General features: G+C 41.2%; 1 protein-coding gene across 2 annotated transcripts in view; it reads left to right on the top strand.

The window, feature by feature from the left end:
• The window catches only part of jmjd1ca (jumonji domain containing 1Ca), a 59,285-nt gene extending 37,504 nt beyond the window's left edge, over positions 1–21,781 (top strand). The window contains exons 4-27 of one of the 2 annotated variants that reach the window (XM_060879899.1): positions 4,772–4,871; positions 5,880–6,001; positions 6,127–6,264; positions 6,369–6,410; positions 6,650–6,776; positions 6,989–8,667; positions 8,782–8,936; positions 9,113–11,637; positions 12,080–12,281; positions 12,854–13,083; positions 13,273–13,425; positions 13,508–13,597; positions 13,770–13,894; positions 14,076–14,172; positions 14,981–15,144; positions 15,235–15,525; positions 15,748–15,916; positions 16,165–16,255; positions 17,073–17,203; positions 17,355–17,477; positions 17,920–18,059; positions 18,243–18,446; positions 19,232–19,363; positions 19,843–21,781. In XM_060879899.1, coding sequence (XP_060735882.1) covers positions 4,772–4,871; positions 5,880–6,001; positions 6,127–6,264; positions 6,369–6,410; positions 6,650–6,776; positions 6,989–8,667; positions 8,782–8,936; positions 9,113–11,637; positions 12,080–12,281; positions 12,854–13,083; positions 13,273–13,425; positions 13,508–13,597; positions 13,770–13,894; positions 14,076–14,172; positions 14,981–15,144; positions 15,235–15,525; positions 15,748–15,916; positions 16,165–16,255; positions 17,073–17,203; positions 17,355–17,477; positions 17,920–18,059; positions 18,243–18,446; positions 19,232–19,363; positions 19,843–19,944 — 7,332 coding nt within the window. In that variant the 3' untranslated portion in view covers positions 19,945–21,781. Of the gene's footprint in view, positions 1–4,771; positions 4,872–5,879; positions 6,002–6,126; positions 6,265–6,368; positions 6,411–6,649; positions 6,777–6,988; positions 8,668–8,781; positions 8,937–9,112; positions 11,638–12,079; positions 12,282–12,853; positions 13,114–13,272; positions 13,426–13,507; positions 13,598–13,769; positions 13,895–14,075; positions 14,173–14,980; positions 15,145–15,234; positions 15,526–15,747; positions 15,917–16,164; positions 16,256–17,072; positions 17,204–17,354; positions 17,478–17,919; positions 18,060–18,242; positions 18,447–19,231; positions 19,364–19,842 lie in introns of both variants that reach the window. The other variant, XM_060879898.1, reaches the window with a different exon arrangement.
• Positions 21,782–22,858: the final 1,077 nt, after the last annotated feature.

Genomic DNA, 22,858 nt, shown 5'->3' with positions numbered 1-22,858 from the left:
CTTTGAGGCACATTGATCCTGTTTATGGTTGTGAGGGAGTTTATGCACACAGGACCCGTGTTTTATACACTGTTTAACCTGCAAGTGTCTGTAGTCAAATAGTCAGAAATTGATGATCCAGAAAATACTGCAGATTTGTCGTCGACGTTAGTGTTAATATTTGTGCTGCATACTAGAATTGATAGAACGCAGACTGAGACACGATATATCAGCTTGTCTTAATATCTTGATGAATGCTTTTCCGTCGTGCCACAAAAATAGATGAAACAAATGTTTATTAACAAATGTTAACAACTTGCTTTAGACTTCTGTTAGAAGTGAAATGATGAAATGAGTTTCTGCTTTTCTTTTTCCTCTTTATGTTAAAATTCTTGCTTTTGCTAATTACACATTAGCCACTGATGTAACAGATAAAGACTTCCTTTACCCACACTACATCTTTAAGGAGTAAATCTTTAATATTTTAGATATTCAAAGTTTATCAACACTACTTGCTGAAAACCACCATCGATTATTCCACACATTATTCCATGTACAGATTCTGCCTGATACTAGAAACCGTTCTCCCACTCTGTCGGAGTGATTAATTCCAGACTGAAGCACTGGAGTGTGTGGAGCTCGTCAGGTGGGGAGGGGAGATGTGTTCACTCAGGCTGTCAGCAGTTGCATGTTTATCTTACAACTGTGTATGTGTGTGTGCAGGCTGAGATAATGAGAGTGCATTAGACTGGGTCATTAGGAGCAGGGAAGCACACAAACGTGTGTCTGTGAGTGTGTCTGTGTGTGTGTGTGTCTGTGTGTGTGTGTTTGTCGGATTGTACATATACTGTATCAGTGACAAAAAAGAGAGAATGAGAGAAAGCAAATGTGTGTATTATTCTGTGCGTCTCTGAGTGTAAGTAGATGTAAACAACAGTAATAGAGAAAGAGGAAGAAACAGATCTCTGTGTGTGTGTGTGTGTGTGTGTGTGTGTGTTTGAGAGAGAGAGAGAGAGGGAGGGAGAGACAATACATGTGTGAGAGCATGCTTCAGTTACTAAAATTAATTTCTGTTTTAATTCTTTTTTGTCATTTTTATTTCTAACAATCTGAAGCTGAAGCAATGATGTAACAGAATTATTAACATTAATTAACCTTACAGTCTTTGCTAGCTCTGCTTGTCCTCTACTCTTCTCTGCTCCCTAACTCTCTTCCTCCCTCCAAACACACACACTACACAATTATTTATCCTTTTATTTCTCATCTGTTCTTATCCCCTCCCACTCCTTCTGAAAGCAGCTGAAGCTGTGTGCGTGCGTGTGTGTGTACTTGTGTGTGCGCGTCTGTGCGTGCGTCTGTGTGTGTGTGTCAAAGGGAGAAATAGAGTGAGAGGTGAGAGAGGCACAGACACAGTAGGGTGGAGAGGTAGAGAGACAGGATGAAAGAGGGAGGGATATGTGTGTGAGAGTGAGAGAATGAGAGAAAGTAGTGTGAGTGTGTATTTGTGTGGGTGTGGGTGTGTGTGTGCGCGTGCGTGCGCATGTGTGCACGTGTGCGTGCGTGCGCGTGTGTGTGTGTGTGTGAAAGAGAGAGAGATCAAAACCTGCCTGCGGGTAAATGAATAAATCATGTCTTCCCTTCGTCCTGAGAACTGAGGCACAGATGAGTAAAACACACACACACACACTCCCCCTCTCTCCTCCCTATCTTTCTTTCCTCTCTCTCTCTCTCTCTCTCTCTCTCTCTCTCTCTCTCTCTCTCTCTGTTCATAGGCTGCTCCACTCTCCCAGTCTCTCACATAACTATGTGTCTCATATACAAGGTCAGATAGGAATCAGAGATGGCTGCTCTCTCTCTCTCCTTCTCTCTTCCCTCTCTCTTTCACACACACACACACACACACACACACACACACACACACACACACACACATTTCACCTGTCGAACTAGGCTGCACAAATTCCTTAATCATTCTGGATTTTTTTTCTCTAATGGCAAGCTTGTCTTGTCGATGCTTTACCTCATGAGGCATCGACATGCTAATAGCGTACATTAAAGATGAATACTGTATAAGATACATTACTGTGTAGCTGAACATGTGTTCCAGCCTGCTACATTTTAACTATAACCCAAAGAAGATGTAGTAGAGGAGGATACAATCTTTTTCTAATTTGCCTTTCATTTTGGGTGGTTTGCGCTAAGGGTCACTCAGTTAATCACTTATTAATCGACATCACGATTTTGGCCTCAGCAGTCAGTTAATCACAACAGCCCTGCTTAATGCTTTTCATTTAATGCCATGCCCACTGCATCCCAATCAAGTCTCTGTGTTCTCTGCCAGAGCTTCTCTAATGAAGCCAAGGAATTCTCCTGCGATGTGTGTGCGTTTGTGTGTGTTTGTCTTTGTGTGTGTTTGTCTTTGTGTGTGTGTGTGTGTGTGCCTGGTTGCATTTTGCATTTGTGTGTGCTTGCAGGCTGCGACTTGGGGGATTTTAGTTACTGCATTTAAGGGTAGAATAACTAGCTGTATTAACATAAATGGAAGGTGCACACAAAAATAGGTGTGTGTGGGTGTGTGTGTGTGTAGGTGGGTGTTTTGTGTCAGCAGGGTTAGTATTACATTACTGTCAATGGAAGGTGCTCACAAAGATGGTGATGTGTGTGTGTGTGTGTGTGTGTGTGTGTGTGTGTGTGTGTGCGCGTGTGATCTCTGTTACTGTAGTGGCTTCCAAGGGAATTGTACTGCAACTGTATATTCGTGCTGAAATTATGGATGCTCTGACAGTATCACTATCAGATAAAAGTGTTGGATTAGTGCCAGATCAGATTTGACAGATTTTCCGATTCAGTGTACTGACGTATTTATGCAATGGATGCCATGAATATGTATGATGTTGATCGATGCAGTCCCAGACACAGATTTTGCAGTCTCTCTCGAAGATTCTGACCCCTTCTTGATTAATTACAGTCGAACTCAATCCTAAAACTGCATGTTTAGCGTATTTTTAGCAGGTAGGATTGTTTACTGCAGGGATGTCAGTATTGGATATCCAGCCTGTACTCCATGCTCTGATATTATTGTGGCATTGAAAATGACAAAATTAGCTCATAATAGAAACGCAGTAATCAGCAGTGATGATTAATTAACAGTTTCCTAGTGATCATTAGGATGATTAAATCAAACAAGTAATCGCTATCTGTATTGGGGAGGTCATGCAGTCCTGCTGTGTGTGTTTTGTTTTAGGAAGGAATCCACTGTGAAGTTGGATCTATGCACTGAATTCTACATCAGGATGATATAAAACACCATGTTTAGCAGTATGGCATATCCTCAGAATTATATTGCTTATTTTACTTCATTCTTCATCAGGCTGGAGACTGTATGTTTATATAGCAGAACATGTACAACTTTTGCATTTATAATACTATTCTCCATATGATTATTAATGTTAATACAAAAAATGCTAAAACCCACAGTGCCCACATATGAGAAAACAGCCATTATCATGTGTTAAATCTACTGAACCATTATATGTTGAATGGTGTGTTTACATGTGTGTAAGTAAGCAACTGTTTTATTCCTTAAAAGATCATGTGTTTGTTCATGTATCTGCACTGGGATGAATCTTTCTTTGTACACCTTTGTACACTCCTACGTGTACATGCAGAGCGAGAGAAAGAGAGAGAGAGAGTGTGTTCGTGTGTTAGCGTGTATCTGCAGGTTGAAGCCGAGGTCAGTCGTGTAAGCAGTGAAATCACACTGAGGTTTCGAAATTTAAACGAGGAACGAAAACTGTGAAGCCAAAAAAATCTAAGAGAATGCGAAAGGGATAAGGCATCTAACTACTCAAACAAAGGCAGCCATGCATCTCTGTGCCATCACACACATTTTACACTCTCTGCACAGCTAATAGTGTTAAGACCTAGCTTAGACGTGACCTTTCCAAATGAGAGGGATCAACCATAATCCTGTGTGTGTGCATGTGTGTGTGTGTGTGTGTGTGTGCGAGTGTGTGTATGTGCATGTGCGTGTGTGTGGTTTGTGTGTGTGTGTGTCTGCATGCTTTATGTGACGTGAGAGCGAGAGAAACAGACCGTGGGGGTCATTTGAGCTGTTCAGTGTGATGTGCTGTATGTTCTTTGTTTATTTTATGTGTGAGTGACATAATGAAGTGTGTGTGTGTGTGTGTGTGTGTGCGTGTGTGTGTGTGTGTGTGTGTGTGTGTGTGATAATGTGGATAATACTCATTTCTGTATGGTGTCTTTATGTTTGTGTGTGATTCTGTTTAAAATTAAAAAAATAAAACCTAGGGTGCAGTAGTTCAGCAAGGGTTTGCTAAATCTGTCTATACTCCAGCTTCTATTACATAGCTTGTAGCTCTCTACATTTTATCTGTGTGTGTGTGTGTGTGTGTCTGTGTGTGCGTTTGTCTGTGTGCGCGTGTGTATGTGTGTGAGCACAGAGAGGGGGTGTGTTTCTGTCTGGATGAGTAATACCATGTGTGTCTGTTTAACAGTCTTCCCTTAATGAATCTCTGTCTCTTTGTTGTGTGTGTGTGTGTGTGTGTGTGTGTGTGTGTGTGTGAGTATGTGAGTGTTTCCATATAAATGTGTAGATATGTACAGTATATCTCACTCATTTTCTTTCTACCACCTTCTCTGTTTCTCGTTCTGTTCCACTCTTATCTGTAGCTCTTCATAGTCTTTTGTATGTGTCCATCGTGCCTAATTAATTACTGGCTTATAAGAATCAGAATTATGCTAATTGCTGTGTGTGTGTTTGTGTGTTTAGGGAGAAGCGGATGGCGACAACTCACCACTCAGTGAAGATCTTTCAAGTCATATCCAGGCTTGGCTCAGACATCGTCAGCTCCAGCACATTCTTCAGCTAGGTAATCTATTTCTCTTGCTACTATTTCAGGAAAATGAGAAACTTAAGCCATCTCTTCAAATCCCTCAGCTGAAAAAGCACAGGGAATGTGTCAAACTTTCTGTTGAGCTAATGTTTATTTGTATTATTAGTTTTTTTTACACAACTGCCATAACAAGAGTTTATTTTGTTGCTCAGTCTACGTTTATTTGTATTTTTCATATTTCGTATTTCGTATTTGTGTGTATTGATATGGGGATTTCTTACAGGACCTAGCACTAGCACAACAATATGAGTTCTGTTGTTCATCATATAGTTAGATGGTATATTATTTTGTAAAATGGCACTTTTAAACAGGACTGTTCCATCCTATGCATATTGGTTACTAGTCTGGTTCCATGGTGTATTAATAACCCATCACATCATGGTACCTGTGAAAATATGGGCAGTTTCCTAGAGGTAGAAAGGTGTTCAAATCATTCGCCAAACAGTGCCAGTAATAATCACACTAGTAACAATAGAGGAGCTTGTTTGTGTCAATTTGCTTTGATTTGCCTTGATTTTTCTTTTGGTATTATACTGATACAGACAACCAAATTAGGGTTTTCTGTTCTATACAATGAGAAGATTATGAGACACCACATAGTCTGGTTATGGGACACCACATTGCTGGGACCAGTTTAGTTAGTTTCATTTGATATTCAAAATAGCTTGCTAATTCATAATAAATCATGTCAGACTATTTTAATATACTAATTAGTATGATAGCATGTGATTTTGGATGTGGCTTTGGATGTGTGCAGACTCATGATGGTTTTGTGATGATGGCTATGGGACATTAACAGATCTGCAAATAACAGATGTAATACTGCACACATATGTCCCTATTATGTACTGTTGGTACTTCAGCAAGCTTATTACAATGTGGTGGAATGCGATCTTGAAAGAATGAGATCTTTTGAGTTTTAAGCTTTTTTGAGGTTTACAGGTTTTCTTTTTCTAGCTTACAGTTGTTGCTTGCATTATACAGGACACAGCAGTGTGAAGGGCCTCAGGGTAAAGGTGTTCAGACCCGATTCCAAACCTCAGTGGCTCCATGGTATTGTTAGCCATCATGATCACAGCAGAACCATGACTGTTCTGAGCGAGCAGGTGAGAACATATGCACTGTTTCCAGTGCTTGACTAACCAATTGTAGATTATATGTGGTGAAGTGAAGTGTGCTGTGATATATGTGTACATCATACACATGCTTTTATCTGATCCTGTCCCTGTAGGTAGCAGAACCTCTAAGTGTCGACCCAGCACTCATGCATGTGCTGGTTCTGGACGACGTTAGCCAGTTGTTATTAGTGGAAGACAATGCAGCAAAAAATTGTAAACCTCACACTAACAAGATCAGCAGCATCACCGTGGTGACTAAAATACCCTTTTCATTTATTTTTTTTTAGCATCTGTGTTTCAGTGGGTGAGTATTTGCTCACTGGTGTTTTCTCACTACCTTTTAATCTTCCTCCAGAATGCAGGAAACGGGCCAAAAAACACTACAGGAACAGACCAGGTACACTACACTACAGGAACAGACCATTATATCACCTACACATACACACACATGCACACACACACAAACATACACACATCACACATACATACACAAATGCTGTAAGTAATTTAATATTGTGCTCACTCATGCAGTCACACACACACACACAGCTTGTGATTTATTGACTGTACTATAAACACACACTCACACTCATGCACACACTTATCTCTCCTCCTCCCTTCTCATCTGTCCTGCAGGTGTGTAGCTCGGGGCCAGTGCAGAGGAAACAGCCAGAGCTATGCAGAGAGAACACCAACTGCAGCCTGACAGAGGACGACACAGGCAGGATGAGGGAGGAGAACAGTGCTGATGAAGCAAGAGCAGGTGAGGTGCAGCAATACATTAAGCTGATATTAACAGCTCCCTCACTGTTTGAATTCCATTTAGATGCATTTGGATTTATTACATTAGATCTTAAGGGAGAGGGCATTCTCATTCAGTGATCAGTGTCTGGTGCCCGAAATAGACTCCTTCATGTAGAGATCTCTGCACATATTATTTCTAGATTTATTACTTTATAACTTACTTATTTCTAGATTCCTCAAAGAGCAGAATCAACTGTGGTGAGAGAAAGAAGAGGAAAGCAGGGGACATGGAAAAGCAGGATGATAAAGACAGTAGAAGTGCTGGGTTAAAGAGGCCGAAAGGTAACTTTCGATCTGACCAGTCAGAGTGCAGTGATTCGGAGAGCACCATTATGGATACAAAAATCCTCGAGAGAAATTGTTCAAAGAAGCCAGGTGATTCTAAAATAGTCAACAATCCTGCAGCACATTTAGGACTTGACATGAAGGCTCACTCATCACCCAAAAGCATAGAACTTTCTTCTTGCCAGTTAGCAGAGATTGAATGCCAGAAAGTAGGGAAAGTCATGCCCTTGCAGGGTCATTTATCCAGCACGCCATGCAATGGAGTGTACCAAACAATTAATTCACTACCCTCCACCATGGGCCTGGGCTGTAATAAAGCAGAGATGGAAGAAGGAGATGGAGTGATGGAGATGAAGGACCAGAGTGAAGGTGCATCACAAGAGGACTGTGAAGCTGTCTCTGCACTATTGGCATCCCAAGAGAATGAGCAAATGGTTTCCTTGGAGACAGCTTGTGTGTTATTACACACATCACCACCAGAGTGTGAGGGGGTTGATGGTGAACAGGAGATTCCACCAGGTGAACCAGCAGTCAGGATGTCCAATGTGACATGCCCAGAAGTCATTACATCCAGCTGTGACTCAGCAGATGCAGCAGAATTAAAGTCAAGTCAGTCTCCTGAAGCTACTAGTCCGAGACACGATGCTGCTCTTGCCTCAGAAATTACCCACAAGACAACTGTACTTCTAAGTCCTTGCTCCTCTCTTGAGGTGATTTCCAAGCCACCAGAGGTTACAGAGGTTTCCAGGCTGAAGTGCAATGTCTCTCCTCAAACTATCAAAATTGAAGAGAGCAGTTTGCACTCAAAAGTCATCACAGATAAAGTTCTCAGTGGCTTTAAAAGCACACATGGTTCCAAAGTGACCCCTACACCAACACTTCATCAGCAAAATGCCTCCTCTCCTAGCACAACAGACACAAAGATTCAGTCAAGAACCTCCCCTCAAAATGTTGCACATAATCTTAATCACACACCTACCCCAGACAAATTAACAAAAAGCTCACTGATTGTTGATAGAAATGAGCCTTTCACGGTCTATCGAGACCCAGCACTTGTGAGGAGAGAACTGGAGAGCCTCTCTACCTATGTCCAACCCCCACACACCCCGCCTAGTCTCCATTCAAAACACCATCTGAAGAGCTCATCTCCCTCCTCCAGCTCCCCCAGCCTTACATGCACCACCTCACACACCATCATGAGTCCCGCTGCACACATCTCACCTCTTCCCCTCCCTTCCCAGTCTCCTTTATGCTCTGCTCACCCGTCCATTCCTCACCCTCACCTGCTTCCATCTCTCCTACCCGGTTTGCCCCCATCCTCAGCACTCCTGGCTGGACATGGTCGGCTGGGACCTCTGGGTCTCCCTCCCCACCCATTAGCCCTGCAGGGAACACCATCTCTCCTAGGCCAGGGCCCAGGATCAGCTTCCCTGGCACCAATGGGTCTGTACCCAGTCCTCTGGCCCCCTTTTCCTAATGGAGTGCATAGCTATGGTCTGGGAATACCAGGGTCCAAGTGGACACCCTCAGAGACTGCAGGCATTTCAGAGATTAGACTGAGGAGGGTAAGGGCTCATTTCTTTTACTACTATGCTAAAAAGTATGTCAAAATCGCATGGTATTCAATGTGACCTGGCATACTTGTGTGTGTGTGTGCGCGTGTGTGTGTGTGTTTACAGAATACACCAAGCCCTTGGGTACCTCAGACCTCTCCTGTAACCATTGCAGAAAGTCAGGGTTTGCGACCCCCATTGCCTGTACGGCCCTCAAGCGCTGAACCCCAGAGACCAACCAGGAGCTCCCAGCCCAGCACCCATAGCTCTAAAAGCACAGAGTGAGTACACTCTCCTAAATTTTACTACAAACATTTACTAATAGCTAACTAATCATGTCTGGACCAACAGGTACTGTATGACTTTTCAATTCAGTAGAAATTATTACTGAACTAAAACACAGCAGTGTTAAGTGCTTTTGTACTCACACATTTCTGCCTACTTTTCCTTTTTCTAGGGAACAAAAGAGGAGGGCATTTACAGAAACACAAAGCCCCACTGATGTGCTACCAAAGCCAGAACAGGAGCGTGTGAGGACAGTAGTGAGAAAGAATGGACACACGTCCCACACCACAGTCACCGAGTCACCTTCTGCACACTCCAAACAGCCTCAGTTGGTATATGACCTCACAGGTGACCACACCAGCTGCTACCAGGAAGAGAGTCGGCGCATTCTACAGGAGAGTATTGAAGTAGCACCCTTCACTGCTAAACTCAGCTCAGACAGAGAACCCTATCCTAAAAGCCCCACTCCTTCACTACATTTCAAAGAGAAGGAGAAAGAGCGACATCGTGAGCGAGAGATGCACGTGTTCAGACAGAGCATGCCTCCCAGGTTGCAATCGGCACAGCCTTCACCAACACTCACTCAGAGTAGTTACTACATTCCAGCCGCTGGCAGTGTGGAGAACAAGGCTTCTGCCCGCAGAGCTCCACCCAGCAAGGAGCTGTATGAGAGACTGAGCTCCCCCAATACTACTTCCTCTGTCCTCTCTTCAAATAGTACACAGAGCACAATGAAGGGTAGACCTCCACCTCTTGTCAAACGCAACATTGAGAGAGAGGAAGGTCTCCTGGGCAAGATTACAGAGCAGGTGATCTCAAAGTCTGTCTCACTGGACCCACTGGATGTCAGTAGCATGGAGAGAAAAGGCTCCACTGCCTCTCTTATTTCGGTCTCTTCTTCTTCCTATTCTTCTTCTCGTGTTGTACACTCACTGCACAGGGCCCCCATCTTCCACCCCCCAGCTTTACCCATTGTGACATCTAAAGAGGCAGGCCAGGGTAGGTTGTCACCACCTACCCTGACACCTGTCCAGCCAATGAGCTTATTCGGAAAGGGTCAAAATCAACACAGGCCACCCACACTGATGCCCGAGCTCAGACACGGGACGGTCGCTGGAAAGAAGGCAGCTCCTGAGCCTATAACCATTGCACAAAAAGGTTATGATTTGCAGAGGGGTGGAGGTTTGCACAACCGAGAAAGAACGGTAGGAGGTCATACAACCAATGGAGGATTGGTGAATACACAGGTCGCCACTGCTTCTGTTATTGTTCGTTCTTCTGGGTACATGGACACATCTGTGAACCACACTATTACTGAAAGATCACATTCCCAATTTCATTGTGACCATGTGCGAACATTTGAAGCTTTGCCAAGCACACACTCAAAGGATGGAAATGGTCAGTGTAAGAGGGGCATCCTCTGGACCCCTGTAGACACCATACACCCTGCTAACATGGTCGCATTGAAACAGGACCTTAACACACCTTTGAACATGACTAAAAATATGAGTACGCATTTTTCAAATCGTGGAGTAAAATATTCTATAAATATGCAGTCACAACACTCAAGAATAGACTTGGTATCTGATCAGTGTGAAAAGGAGAAGGAGGAAATTAGTAGAGTTGTTCAGCCAAAGATGAATCTCTCCTGTTTCCCCCTTAGAGACGTCCCCCATGTAAAGAAACGCAGAGCTGGACTAGCTGCTTTAGAGCCAATGCAAAATATGCTTGCAGTCCAGCCGTTGCACACTACAGAGACTTTCAATACTACCAAGAGTAGACACAGTTGCACTACACACAGTACACATACCAAATGCACTGCACACACTCTGGACCAACATAAAGAGTCTATATTCCATCCTAGCCCACCCAAATATCCCAGATTAGCCCCTGAGGTCACTGGAGTTGTAGCTATCAAACCAAGTTCAGTGGCAAAAGTTCAGCCACTGTCACTTTCAGTCCCTTCTATCCAACCTGCCCAGTCTAATAATTACCACAAACTGAAAAAGGCTTGGCTTACTCGTCACTCTGAGCAGTACAAAGGTAGTGCCACCCCAGAGACAGCAGGGGGCAGTACCACACTAACCACCACAACCACTGTCTCTTTACCAATCAAACAGGAGGTGAATGGACTGGAGCATAAATGGCACACACAAGAGGGCAAAGAACATTTTCTGGATAATAGAAAATCTAAAACTCTAGACAGGAAATGCCTAGTTGAAGACAGGAAGCCTAATGGATGCAATGTTTTGTCTAATACAGATGATAAAAAAACACCTCTCACCGGAGATAATAAAATGACTTTAGAAAACATGAAGCCCACCATGGACAGAAATAGCATCTTGCATGGTAAGAAGACTAATATTCAGAAAAAGAAACTATGCATTAATATAAGGAAGCCAAACCCAGCAGACTTAAAGCTAGAGAAGGATAATCATGAAGAGAAACAGATCTTTCAGTCCAGTTTTGAAAGTGAGAGTGGAGGGGACTCGGGCAGTGAAAGTGAATGTCACAGATCTGACTCAGCTAGCATACACCGGTACAAACCTTCATTCAAGAAGAATCAAAATGATCAGAGAAAGCAGAGAGGTGAGAATGAGAAAGTGCATGAAGAGGAAGAGGGAGAAGAGGATGAGGGGAAACTTAATGACATCATCCAGACTTCCAAAGAGAAATCTCAGCACAGGATGCCTAGCAGTAAGTTTATTTTTGTTGTTTTTGTGTTTGTCATGTTTGATCTTAGACTGATTTAGTTAGACTATCCCTTTAAAATTTGTTCAGGTTTATGCAACAGTTTTTTTTTTTTTACAGTTTCCGTTGATTGACTGTCATTAACTCAGCATGATTACTTTCACGCTGAGACCTACATTCAATAAAAGGAGTAGACAGATCACAGCTGTGAGAATTTTTTTAAAGTGCTTATCATTTCTTAGCCATCAACAGCTTTGCTTTAACGTGTTTAGTTGTGCTAAAGCTTCTCACTGTTTAATAACCTGTGAAAGATGAAAACATGTAGTCCTTCACCATAGCGAGAGAGAGACTGACGAGAGAGACTTGTAATTCCAGTATTTTTATTATGTGGCTGTTAGAATGAACATGGATGAGCTGATAAAGGCTTCTGGTGCTTCTCGTTCTTCAGATGGTATTCCTCGTTCAGTGCTAAAGGACTGGAGGAAGGTGAGAAAGCTGAAGCAGAGTGGTGAGGCCTTCTTGCAGGATGACTCATGTGCAGAGATTGGAGCAAATGTGCAAAAATGCCGGGAATGCCGATTGGACCGCTCACGCAAGTCCCAGGAGCCTGTCTTTTCACCTGTCTTCTGTCGCTTCTACTACTTTCGCAGGTAAAGTCTCCATTGGGAATGGGCTGGCTGATTATGTGGACTTCCTTACATTCTGACACTTTCTGGAGAACACTAAAATCTGGCTAAAGCACTGAGTTAGTTTCACCTTTTCATATTGCTAGCCTAGTACATTGATGGTACTGTTGGGTGAGTTTGTTACTGCGGTTGTAGCTGATGGCTGATGACCATCAACCCACCTTTTATTGTTCTACCTTGATCATTCACACTGCGCAGCTCTCCGCCTAGCATTCATAAACTTTTCTAGCTAAGTGCCTTGTTGTGACTATGGCGTGCTGTAAATTATTATTCTTGTCAAGTTAGCCAGATTGCTAACACAACAACACTAGAGCACTTCTCCTCAATGATCAGTTCTACCTCTGCCAATTACCCCTTATAGCTTTCCAAAGTCCCTGCTGTTTAGTTGATAAGCTGATTTTTGTGGCTACATACTTTACATAATTTCCCCCACCATAACACCTGGGGATATTAGTTAAGGGAGAGATTAAACAATCCATTGTTTATTATTCTCTGGTCATGATATCTGCTACCTCTGCCTTTCTCTCCTGCCACAGACTATCATACAGCAAGAACGGAGTAGTGCGTGTAGATGGCTTCTCTGTTGTTGAGGACACTGATGAAGAAGCAGTGCGGGTGTGGGTGGCAGGATTTGAGGCTGAAGAGGACCACAAGCAAAAGGAGATGGAGCTGGACACAGCCAAATACATTCTGACACTCATAGGAGACAAGTTTTGTCAACTTATCAAGACAGAAAACACTGCTGTCACATGGGTTAAGAAAGACAGTGAGTGTGTCTATGTGCATATGAACATATGTACGTAGGAGTATACAATAAACACACAGTGCAACAAATCTATTTTATTATGAAATTATATGAATAATTAATGGCACAGCATTGTTGATCTTCATTCTGTAAAGAAGAGATTTTCAACCCTCCCTTTTTCCCTTATTGTGTGTGTGTGTGTGTGTGTAGTCCAGGTGATGTGGAAACGAGCAGTAAGAGGTGTGAGAGAGATGTGTGACGCATGTGAGGCCACTCTGTTTAATATACATTGGGCCTGTCACAAATGTGGCTTTGTGGTGTGCATGGACTGCTACAAAGCCCGTGAGAGGAAGAGTGCCAAAGGTGAGAAATACACTTATGTGACACTTTATTACACATTTTCTCTTTGATCAAACACATATAATTTATATTCCTGTGTTCTCAGATAAAGAGCTGTATGCCTGGGTCAGATGTGTGAAAAACCAGCCCCATGACCTGAAGAACCTAATGCCTACTCAGATAGTCCCAGAGAGAGGTGAGTGATGAGTGTATTTGCTGTATCTGTGTGATTGTCTGTCTGTGTGTGTGTGTTTGTGTGTGTATGTGTGTGTGTGTGTTTGTACATAGTTTTACCTACAGTAAGATTCTTGTCAGTCATAATGATTAGGTGTCAGGCTGCTTTGAAAATTGTTCTGTATGATCTACAGTGTTAGCAGATCTGCAGAGCACTATGCATTCTATAAGGAGAGAATACGGCATTCCCTCTCAGTGCTCTTGTTTTGGTAGCAGTGCCTTCCTTTCCAGATCCACCATCACTAACGGCCTCTTACAGGTGAAAAATTTACCCTCTTCTTACTGAGCTATCTAGTACATTTAGTATTAGTATTCTTGAATTATGCCTTGTATGGCTCTATTTTTACTTTACAGTGCCTTGAAGTTTTATTTTTAGCTCCATGTTTAGCACAGTTCATGTTTTATGCTAGAAAAGTAAAAAGATTGTTCTGTGATCTCAGCTTTCTGAGAGAACACAATGCGACTTGAAAAGCCAGCGGCAAAATCAGCAGAAGACCACACAGAACACTGCTCACAAGATCTCCACAGAGAGAAAAGGCAAGTAAAAAACTTTTTTTTTCTTTTTTCTCACCAGGCATCCCAACAGAAGGTTGTAACATTACTTGATAGAGAGAAAGAGGTTCAAGGTTCAGGGCTCAGTTCAGAAAAGTCAAACCTCCAAATGGTCCAAATGGGTTACATGCATTATATCACCAAAAGTTTGTGAACTTCTAACCACTTTTTGAACATCCCATTTCAAACATTCCCCCTAGTAGTCCCAGTAAAGGGAATATATGACATTACAGAGATTGGTGTGCTACTTGGCCAGATGATCAGATATCCACAAATATTTGGCTATACAGTATTTGAAGTGGTTGGGGTAGGTGTGGTAGGATCTTTGATTCAGGTACAGTGAGAAAATGAGATAATGCTTGAAAAAGCAGTTTAACTTAAAAAGCAGCTTTTAAAATGACATTTTTTTTTTCATTTTCTTAATGTGTAACCTACACAATATGTATTATATTTCCATTAAAATATTGGCACTATGTTTACAAGAAAACAGACAACAACAAAACTATCCCTTCTTCTTGTTTTCTATTCTACTCCCTTTTTGATGGATAGCCTGTAAATATCTGGAAGCTCTTAGTGTTATGAAAGACCATTTATGCTTCAGGCTTTCAGAAGTTATTATTAGGCGATTCTTAAAAGCAGTTCTGATGACTTATAAACCATGAACACATGATTTGTGTCTGTATTTTTGTCACATATTTATGTTTAATCATCCACTAATTAAGTCTCTATCTCTTATGCAGCTTCTTAAATGACAACAGTAATGTGTGCTGATGTACCTTTTTATGAACCTCAGGAAAATTGGAGTGTGATGATCTGGAGACTTTGGGCAGGAAATCAGGCATCCCAGAGCAGGGCTCCACTTTGCGTGACCTCCTGACATCCACAGCTGGAAAACTGCGGCTGGGATCCACTGGGCCTGGAATAGTCTTTGCACCAGTATATAACAGCATTGATCAGGTCATTCCCTTACACTGCCTCACATTATTCTGTTTCTGTTATCTCTAAAAGTTATTCATTAGTTTACTTTGTTTGTACCTTATGCTTTAGACTGCTCAGAAAACTCGCATGCCCAACCTTCTGGATGACATTATTGCCTCAGTAGTAGAGAACAAAATTCCTGCCTCAAAGATGACTAAACTTGGGTTGAATCAGGATTTGCTGACAGAGAAGGCAGAAGAGCTGGTGCTAAAGGAGGAGAAGCCTATTCGAATCCCACTGGCTGACCCACATACCAGTGTTCCACATGATTGGATAGGCAGACACCGGTTGCTTTGGCTTAAAGATTACCATCACCAAGGCAACCAGAGATTGTTCAAAGAGAACTGGACACAGGAGCAGGTTGGTGTTACTGAGCACAGTTTAAGCAATAATTGTTAATAAGTAGAAAGACAAAGCAGGTGCTTTTAGGACAGAGAAAATCAGTGAAATATGTTTTTTTTTACTGACATGTGGAATACTCATTGGAGTAATGACTTCTTTACACAATGCATTAATAATCTTTAGAATTTTGCTGCTATTCAATATGAGGCATAGACTGATTTTGATTCTGCTTCTCCACAGCCGGTGCTGGTCTCTGGCCTGCACAAGAGTTTGAATGCCAGTTTGTGGAAGCCAGAGCACTTTAGCAGAGAATTCTCAGCACTCCACAGTGATTTCTATAATTGTCGTGATGGGAGCATCATAAACACCTGTGTCAAGGAATTTTGGGATGGATTTGAGGATGTGTCAAGTAAGTGTTGTGCAGGGATTTCTTCCTCAGTATTTTCTCAATTTTAGCTCGACTCATGGCCTGTTCCTACATACCTCAGGCTTTTCAGCAGTCCAGATGTGGTCAGTTGTAGTGTAGGTTGCTATTTTAATAAGTTGGATCAGATGTATTACAGCAGGGGACACAATGAAGTATGAAGAACAAAGTGCAGTCCAAAATCATGGATGATTACTACTGTTGTGTTACTAATGTTTGTATTTTTTTATCAGAGAGAACTAATTCTGCTAAAGGTGACCCTGCAGTATACAGACTGAAGGACTGGCCATCTGGGGAAGAGTTTCTGGCACTCATGCCATCCAGGTTAGCGTTCCATATCAGTACATTTTCCTCTGCCTACACAGACCGCCTACAGAATTTGATCAACTTTTCATTCATTTGAATACAACTTGAACATATTAATATATATCTCTCTCTCTCTCTCTCTCTCTCTATATATATATATATATATATATATATATATATATATATATATCTATATATATATATATATATATATATATATTTTTTTTTTTTTTTTTTGGGCATGCTGTCTTGCACACTCACACAATTACTGTTTTGCTCACCACATTTCAATAACTCATCCAACTGCTGCTATTACACAAGTGTATATACTGTATGTTTACAAGAACACTCTTTGTTCAGAAACCTATATTTTTGCACAATGTACTGTATAATATACAGAATGCCCACCGGTCAGTGCTTTGTTTTCTGTTGTCTGTTTGCGCTAGGTTGCACACAATGCACTTTATTTGACTAGGACAATTTACTTTAGGTCTGTGTTGTTTTATGTACACATTGTTTCATTTCACTATTCACTGCATCAGCTGTATGGATGTAATGACAATAAAAGCTTCTTGAGTTGACTTGACTTATAAGCTCAAGTTGATGCTCACTATTCTACAGTCCAACCTTTTTTGCTATTACCAAAGTAATCATTTGATAGCGATGGGTTCCAATTTTCACAAAATTACGTTGTAATAAATTTTACCTGTGTCATTTATGATAATATAATGACATTTTCCTGCCTAGTGTATGTTGAACAAGAGTATTACTGCAGGTTTGCAGATGTAGTGTGTAGTGCATGGCTTGAATAATAAAACAATATTGCCATTGCTAGGCATGAAGATGTTATGAGGTTGTTGCCAGTCCCAGAATACACTGGACCAGATGGCACCCTTAACTTGGCCTCCCGCCTTCCTTCATTCTTTATCCGGCCAGACCTGGGTCCTCGACTCTGCTGTGCACATGGTATTCCCCTCAGTTCTTCTCCTCCTACTGTTCCTGTAGGCCTGTCATACACATACACAAGACATACACTTGTTTTAGTAAACCAGCTAAATATATATAATGTGTGTGTGTGTCTTTGTGTGTGTGCGTGTGTGTGTTTATGCATGCACAGGTGTGACAGCATGCCCAGAGCAGGACTTTGGGACCAGCAATCTCCATGTTGAAATCTCAGACACTATGAGTATTCTGGTCTACGTGGGTGTAGCCAAGGGCAATGGAGCTCTCTCCAAGTCAGGTTAGACCTTCATTTTGAATACAACCATAGGATATCATCTTGCACTCAAATTTATTTGACATAGACAGTAAGTCATAATTAAATAGCTACTTAACAGAACAAAGTGTTAAATCACTGTCACTCTCAGTTATTCTGTATTTTGGTTTACACCATGGCCATAATACTTGTTTCTGATTGGCTAACTGGTGTGTCACAATAATTAAAAATAATTATTTAGATTTATAATAATAATTAAAGTTTTTCTTCATCATTGGTGAATGTAGTATTATTTTTGATTATAGTAGGATTTTCCTCCTCCTTCTCTTTCTTCTTCTTCCTCTTCTTCTACATCTTCTTCTACATCTTCTTCTTTTTCTTAAAAAACACCATTCATTAACCTTTAAACTGATTTCCTGATCCATAGTGTGCATCACTGTGGTAACTCTGTGTTTGTGTCTTTCAGGGCTTTTGAAGCTCTTAGAGAAACAGGATCTGGATGAGAGTGCAAACAAGAGGTTGAGAGATCCCAATGAAACTCCAGGTGCACTGTGGCACATCTACCTAAGTAAAGATCTCCATAAGATCCAAGAATTCCTCCAAACGGTATGATTCTGTTCATTTAAGCATTGCTGTTTTTTATCCCCTGAGGTCAAACATACAATCACCATCTGGACAGGATACTGTTTATTACCACTGATTTGACACAAAAATGTATGTGCAATATAGAAGGAATGTAGTGAATATCCTTTTGGGTAATCCTTAATCCCTAAATATATGTGTGTATAGATAGCAATGGAGCGTGCTGAGGCAGATGCAGAGGCTGACTCTGAGGCTGAATGGGAAAGTGAGGCAGACCCTCTTCGTGAGGGAAGCTGGTACCTAAGCCCAAAGCTGCGACAGAGGCTGCTGGATGAACACGGTGTGGAGAGTCGCACACTTTTGCAGTTCCACGGAGACACTGTGATTATCCCTGCCGGAGCCCTGCACCAGGTTCACACACTCTTTGTCTCATTATCTCTCATTATTTCACATTCTTTATTAAAGAACAAGGACAGAGTACAGTGGAAAGGCAGCTTTATGGATCTCACAGTCCCTAGTAACATGTCTGAACCTCTTGTGTGTGGATTTGATGTACTTTAGCACTGGCAAAAACACACATATTCCAGAGAAGAGGATGCTGTAAGACAAACAAAACATTGAGGGAACAGGCAGTTTTTACTTATATGTGGGAGCAAGCAGTCTGAGATGAATCTCACAGCAAAAAGAGAGGCCATACTGATTTACATAGGCACATATTAGACCTGGCATAGTGCTTGCAAATGCTAAACAGCAGGTTCAGTAACAGCTTTATTTTGGTCCGAGGCACTGTGGTTTAAATTAGTAATTTGTTTATGTTTTAGGAAATAGCAAAAAATCTAAATCAACAGCACATTAACTGTGGAAGCAAGTGTGAGTGTGATTAAAAATCCCATTCCCACCACACACCTTTCTTTCTTTTGCACTGTTGTTGCTGGCTTGGCATGTTTTCTAAATGTACAATGCTAGACAAGTAAAAACAAAAAGGAACCGCTCAGGAGCACTCTTTTAGTAAGGGTCATGTCCAGCTTTTTAAGAAAAAATAATTAATAAATATGAAAAATTCCAGAAAAACATTCCAGCACCACCTGTTCTAGAGTCTAGAATCTAGACTATCAATGAAATATTTTAATATTATTATTCATTATTGCTATGCTATTTTTTATTATAAAATAAAATGTGTTGTCTCTCTTGTGCAGGTGATGAATTTGCACAGTTGCATTCAGGTGAACGTGGACTTTGTGTCCCCTGAACATGCCCATAATTCGTACTACCTGACTCAGGAGCTCCGTCCTCTTAAAGACCAAGTTAATTATGAAGACAAGTTACAGGTAACGGCATACTTTCACTTATGTTTTCTTATTCATGTCTGTCCTGTGGGGCTTCATTACTCATGTATGACGTGCAAAACCAAAGAAAAATGTATAGCACTGTTTTGGACAAGATAATACATTTATTTGCTTGCATGATATAAATCTATAATCATACAGAAGAACGGTTCAAAATGTCATACAGGTGACTGTGTGTATATTTGTGTGCATTTGGGTGCCAGCACATGAAAAGGATTTTTCAGCTTAGAGGGTTATAATACCTTTGTATAGTGTACTTAAACTGAAAATGTACGAGATGCAAGATTTCCTGTAGAAGAAAACTAATGCTGAGAAGAAAAGTTAAAACCCAAACTTTTTCTTATGCGACTGTGTAACCTATAAGGAGGACACTTTGTACTCTCATAAGCAGGGAAAAATCATCAGCACCATCACGTATTCTGCAATAAGTAGTCACCTTTGCATTCATCTTGCTTGTTCAGGTGAAGAACATCTTCTACCACTCGGTGAAGGACGCGGTGGCTGCTCTGAGCCGGTACTTGAAAGAGCAGAGCGCAAAAGAGGTGAAGGAGGAAGAATGCTGACGGCATTCATGCTCACTCTGTGAGCGTTGCGCCAGGTGCAGACAATATCCAGTTCCTTCAGAAGCAAAATACTTTTCTGAGAACCAAGTCTGGAGTTGCACATTTCACATCAATGACCATAAACACTATTTTGCTTCAATGCAAGGACCCATCACTTTCCTCATGATGTCACCATATTCTGTTTGATTATTGTTACTATATCTTCTCCGGAGCTCAGCCCCACCCCAGTATCTTCCTGCTTGGCCTGGAAGTGAGGTGAGAGGCTGAGACATGTCTGAACAGTGGAACAGAGGAAGATGATCTCTTTCTACTGAGCAGGCAGCTGCAGTTGCTAAGGAGGTAGAGAGATGAACTGCTAAGCACAGCACTTTTGAGCTCTCACATGCTATAGGCTGTGGATAACCCATGCAAAAGAACAACCACAAAAGCATTTTTCTTCTGACGAATGATGCTCTGAGGCTTATTTTTAAATCAGTAGTTATTGTGCTGCTAACTGTTAGCTACACTGTCTGCTGAGGTACAGACCATCGGAAGAGCAGCTAGGCTAACACAGCTATAGCAGCATTCCTTTACACGTCTGCCAACTCCAAGCTGTTTGCTTTTATTGTTTATGTTTAAAGGTGATATTAAATTATTAACAGTTTGGCTGGTATTCACTGTGCAGAAGGAGAATATAAAGGAATTTGCAGTATATCGTGTTTGTTTAAAAAAAGTTTCTTGTGAAATTTTCAGCTGAAATATAATATGTAAATAGCAGAATATACATATATAATATATTAATTATGATTTTTCTATAACATGGTGTGCTTTATTTGCTGTATGTGTTGTTTGCTACTGTATGTACATTGAAGCTAAAGAGATGTTTTACATTTTCCATTAAAAATGGAATCAATCAAGAACAGGTATTTTGTGCCGATTTTGTGTGTAAAATAATACCTCAGCACATGTCAAACTCAGCACACACTTTAAAATAAAATTTATTTTTGACAGAATTTTAATTTAAACAAATTTAAACCTTAACATTTTTAGAATGAAGATGTTTTAATTTAGTTAAATAGAAATATGCATTTTCATCAGGTTAATATGGTCATCATTTAAAGTGCTGCTAAATGTATTGATGGCTGTATATGTGTTTAGTACCAGCTGGTTCTGGAAACCCCCACGATTTTGTGGAGTCTGTGTGCTTAAATGTGAATACAGCCCATAGACCTCAATGTTCATATGTTCTTACTGAATGGTTTGAATTCAAACCCTAAATAAACCTATAATTAATGTCAACTTCAAACTTCAAACTGTGTTAAAGGACTCCATTTCGACATGGTAACTTATGAGTGCTACACAATCATGTGAATGCTACACATTTCCAGACCTTCACTGTTTTCCAGGCTTCTGATTAAATGTTTTTGGTGAATATGTGTGCCTCTGGGGCTCCAGAGCTTATTTATTATTTCAGTCAGATAGCAATAGATTATACATGCATTCAGGAGAGACATAATTTAACACTGATCAGGCAAAACCCAGTTGATGTGCAACCCTACAATTTCCTTCAAATTGAATATATATGTGACTTGAATGCTGCTTAGTGCTCACTGACTTAAAAATAGCAAAAATTCATTTGTTTGTTGACTGACTGAGTGTTTAATTGAGTATGAATTAAATAATAATAAATAATAAGATTCTAGTATATGTTCCTGACTCCTCAGCAGCACTAAATAGCTTAGAGTGCTCCATTACATAATTGGTGTTACACCGTCTATAATCCAGAAAGTGTCTTACCAGTTCATTTTCTGTCCTTAATGAAGCTCCATATGGGAGATCCATAAATAAGCAAAGCAAATAAACAACAAAGGTACTGGAAAAGTAATGGCTTTAATTTCGGTAATTCTCATTTGGATTAATATTGATGTTACCAAGTTGTTTTTGTATACTGTGTAATCAGTCCTCAGTATGTATGATACAAATGTCAATAATAAAGCTAGCAGTGGTGCTACAAGCAGTTAAGGTTCTGGATTGTTGATCTGTGGATTGGGGTTCAATCCCCAGCACTGCCAATCTGCCACTGTTACATTTACATTTACATTTACAGCATTTGGCCTATGCCCTTATCCAGAGCGACGTACAAGAGTGCTTAAGTCTCTATCATTTGATGCATTAACTCTGGTTCACTGTTGGTCCCTTTAGCGAGGCCCTTAACCTTCATTGCTCCATGGACCTAATTCTGTTGTACTGTTAATCCTATCATTTCTGCACCGAGTTGAACAGGAATTTCAGGCACATTCAGAACACATTGGGTGTTTTCGTTACTTCACCTTCATTACTTTATTAAATTTAAAAAAGGTTGCTGTTGAGCTGGGGGCACGGTGGCTTAGTGGTTAGCACGTTCGCCTCACACCTCCAGGGTTGGGCGTTCGATTCCCGCCTCCGCCTTGTGTGTGTGGAGTTTGCATGTTCTCCCCGTGCCTCTGGGGTTTCCTCCGGGTACTCCGGTTTCCTCCCCCGGTCCAAAGACATGCATGGTAGGTTGATTGGCATCTCTGGAAAATTGTCCGTAGTGTGTGAGTGCGTGAGCGAATGAGAGTGTGTGTGTGCCCTGTGATGGGTTGGCACTCCGTCCTGGGTGTATCCTGCCTTGATGCCCGATGACGCCTGACGCCTCCCCGTGACCCGAGGTAGTTCGGATAAGCGGTAGAAGATGAATGAATGAATGAATGCTTTTGAGCTCTGACTAAACTAAACCAAATTCTTAGTACAGCTCTTGCCTCAGAGTGGCGCTCTTTCGATCAACTGTAAATCGCTCTGCGTCTAATTGCCATTAATTGTTGGAGTTTGGCACCACCTTCTGTGCCGTGTAGGAATTATCAGATCAGACACCACAACAGGGTCAAATTAAAGACGCTTTAGAGTATCCCTAATA

Source organism: Tachysurus vachellii, chromosome 10 (genome assembly GCF_030014155.1).
Source record: "Tachysurus vachellii isolate PV-2020 chromosome 10, HZAU_Pvac_v1, whole genome shotgun sequence".
Lineage (NCBI taxonomy): Eukaryota > Metazoa > Chordata > Actinopteri > Siluriformes > Bagridae > Tachysurus > Tachysurus vachellii.
This window is presented reverse-complemented; position numbering and strand designations above follow the sequence as displayed.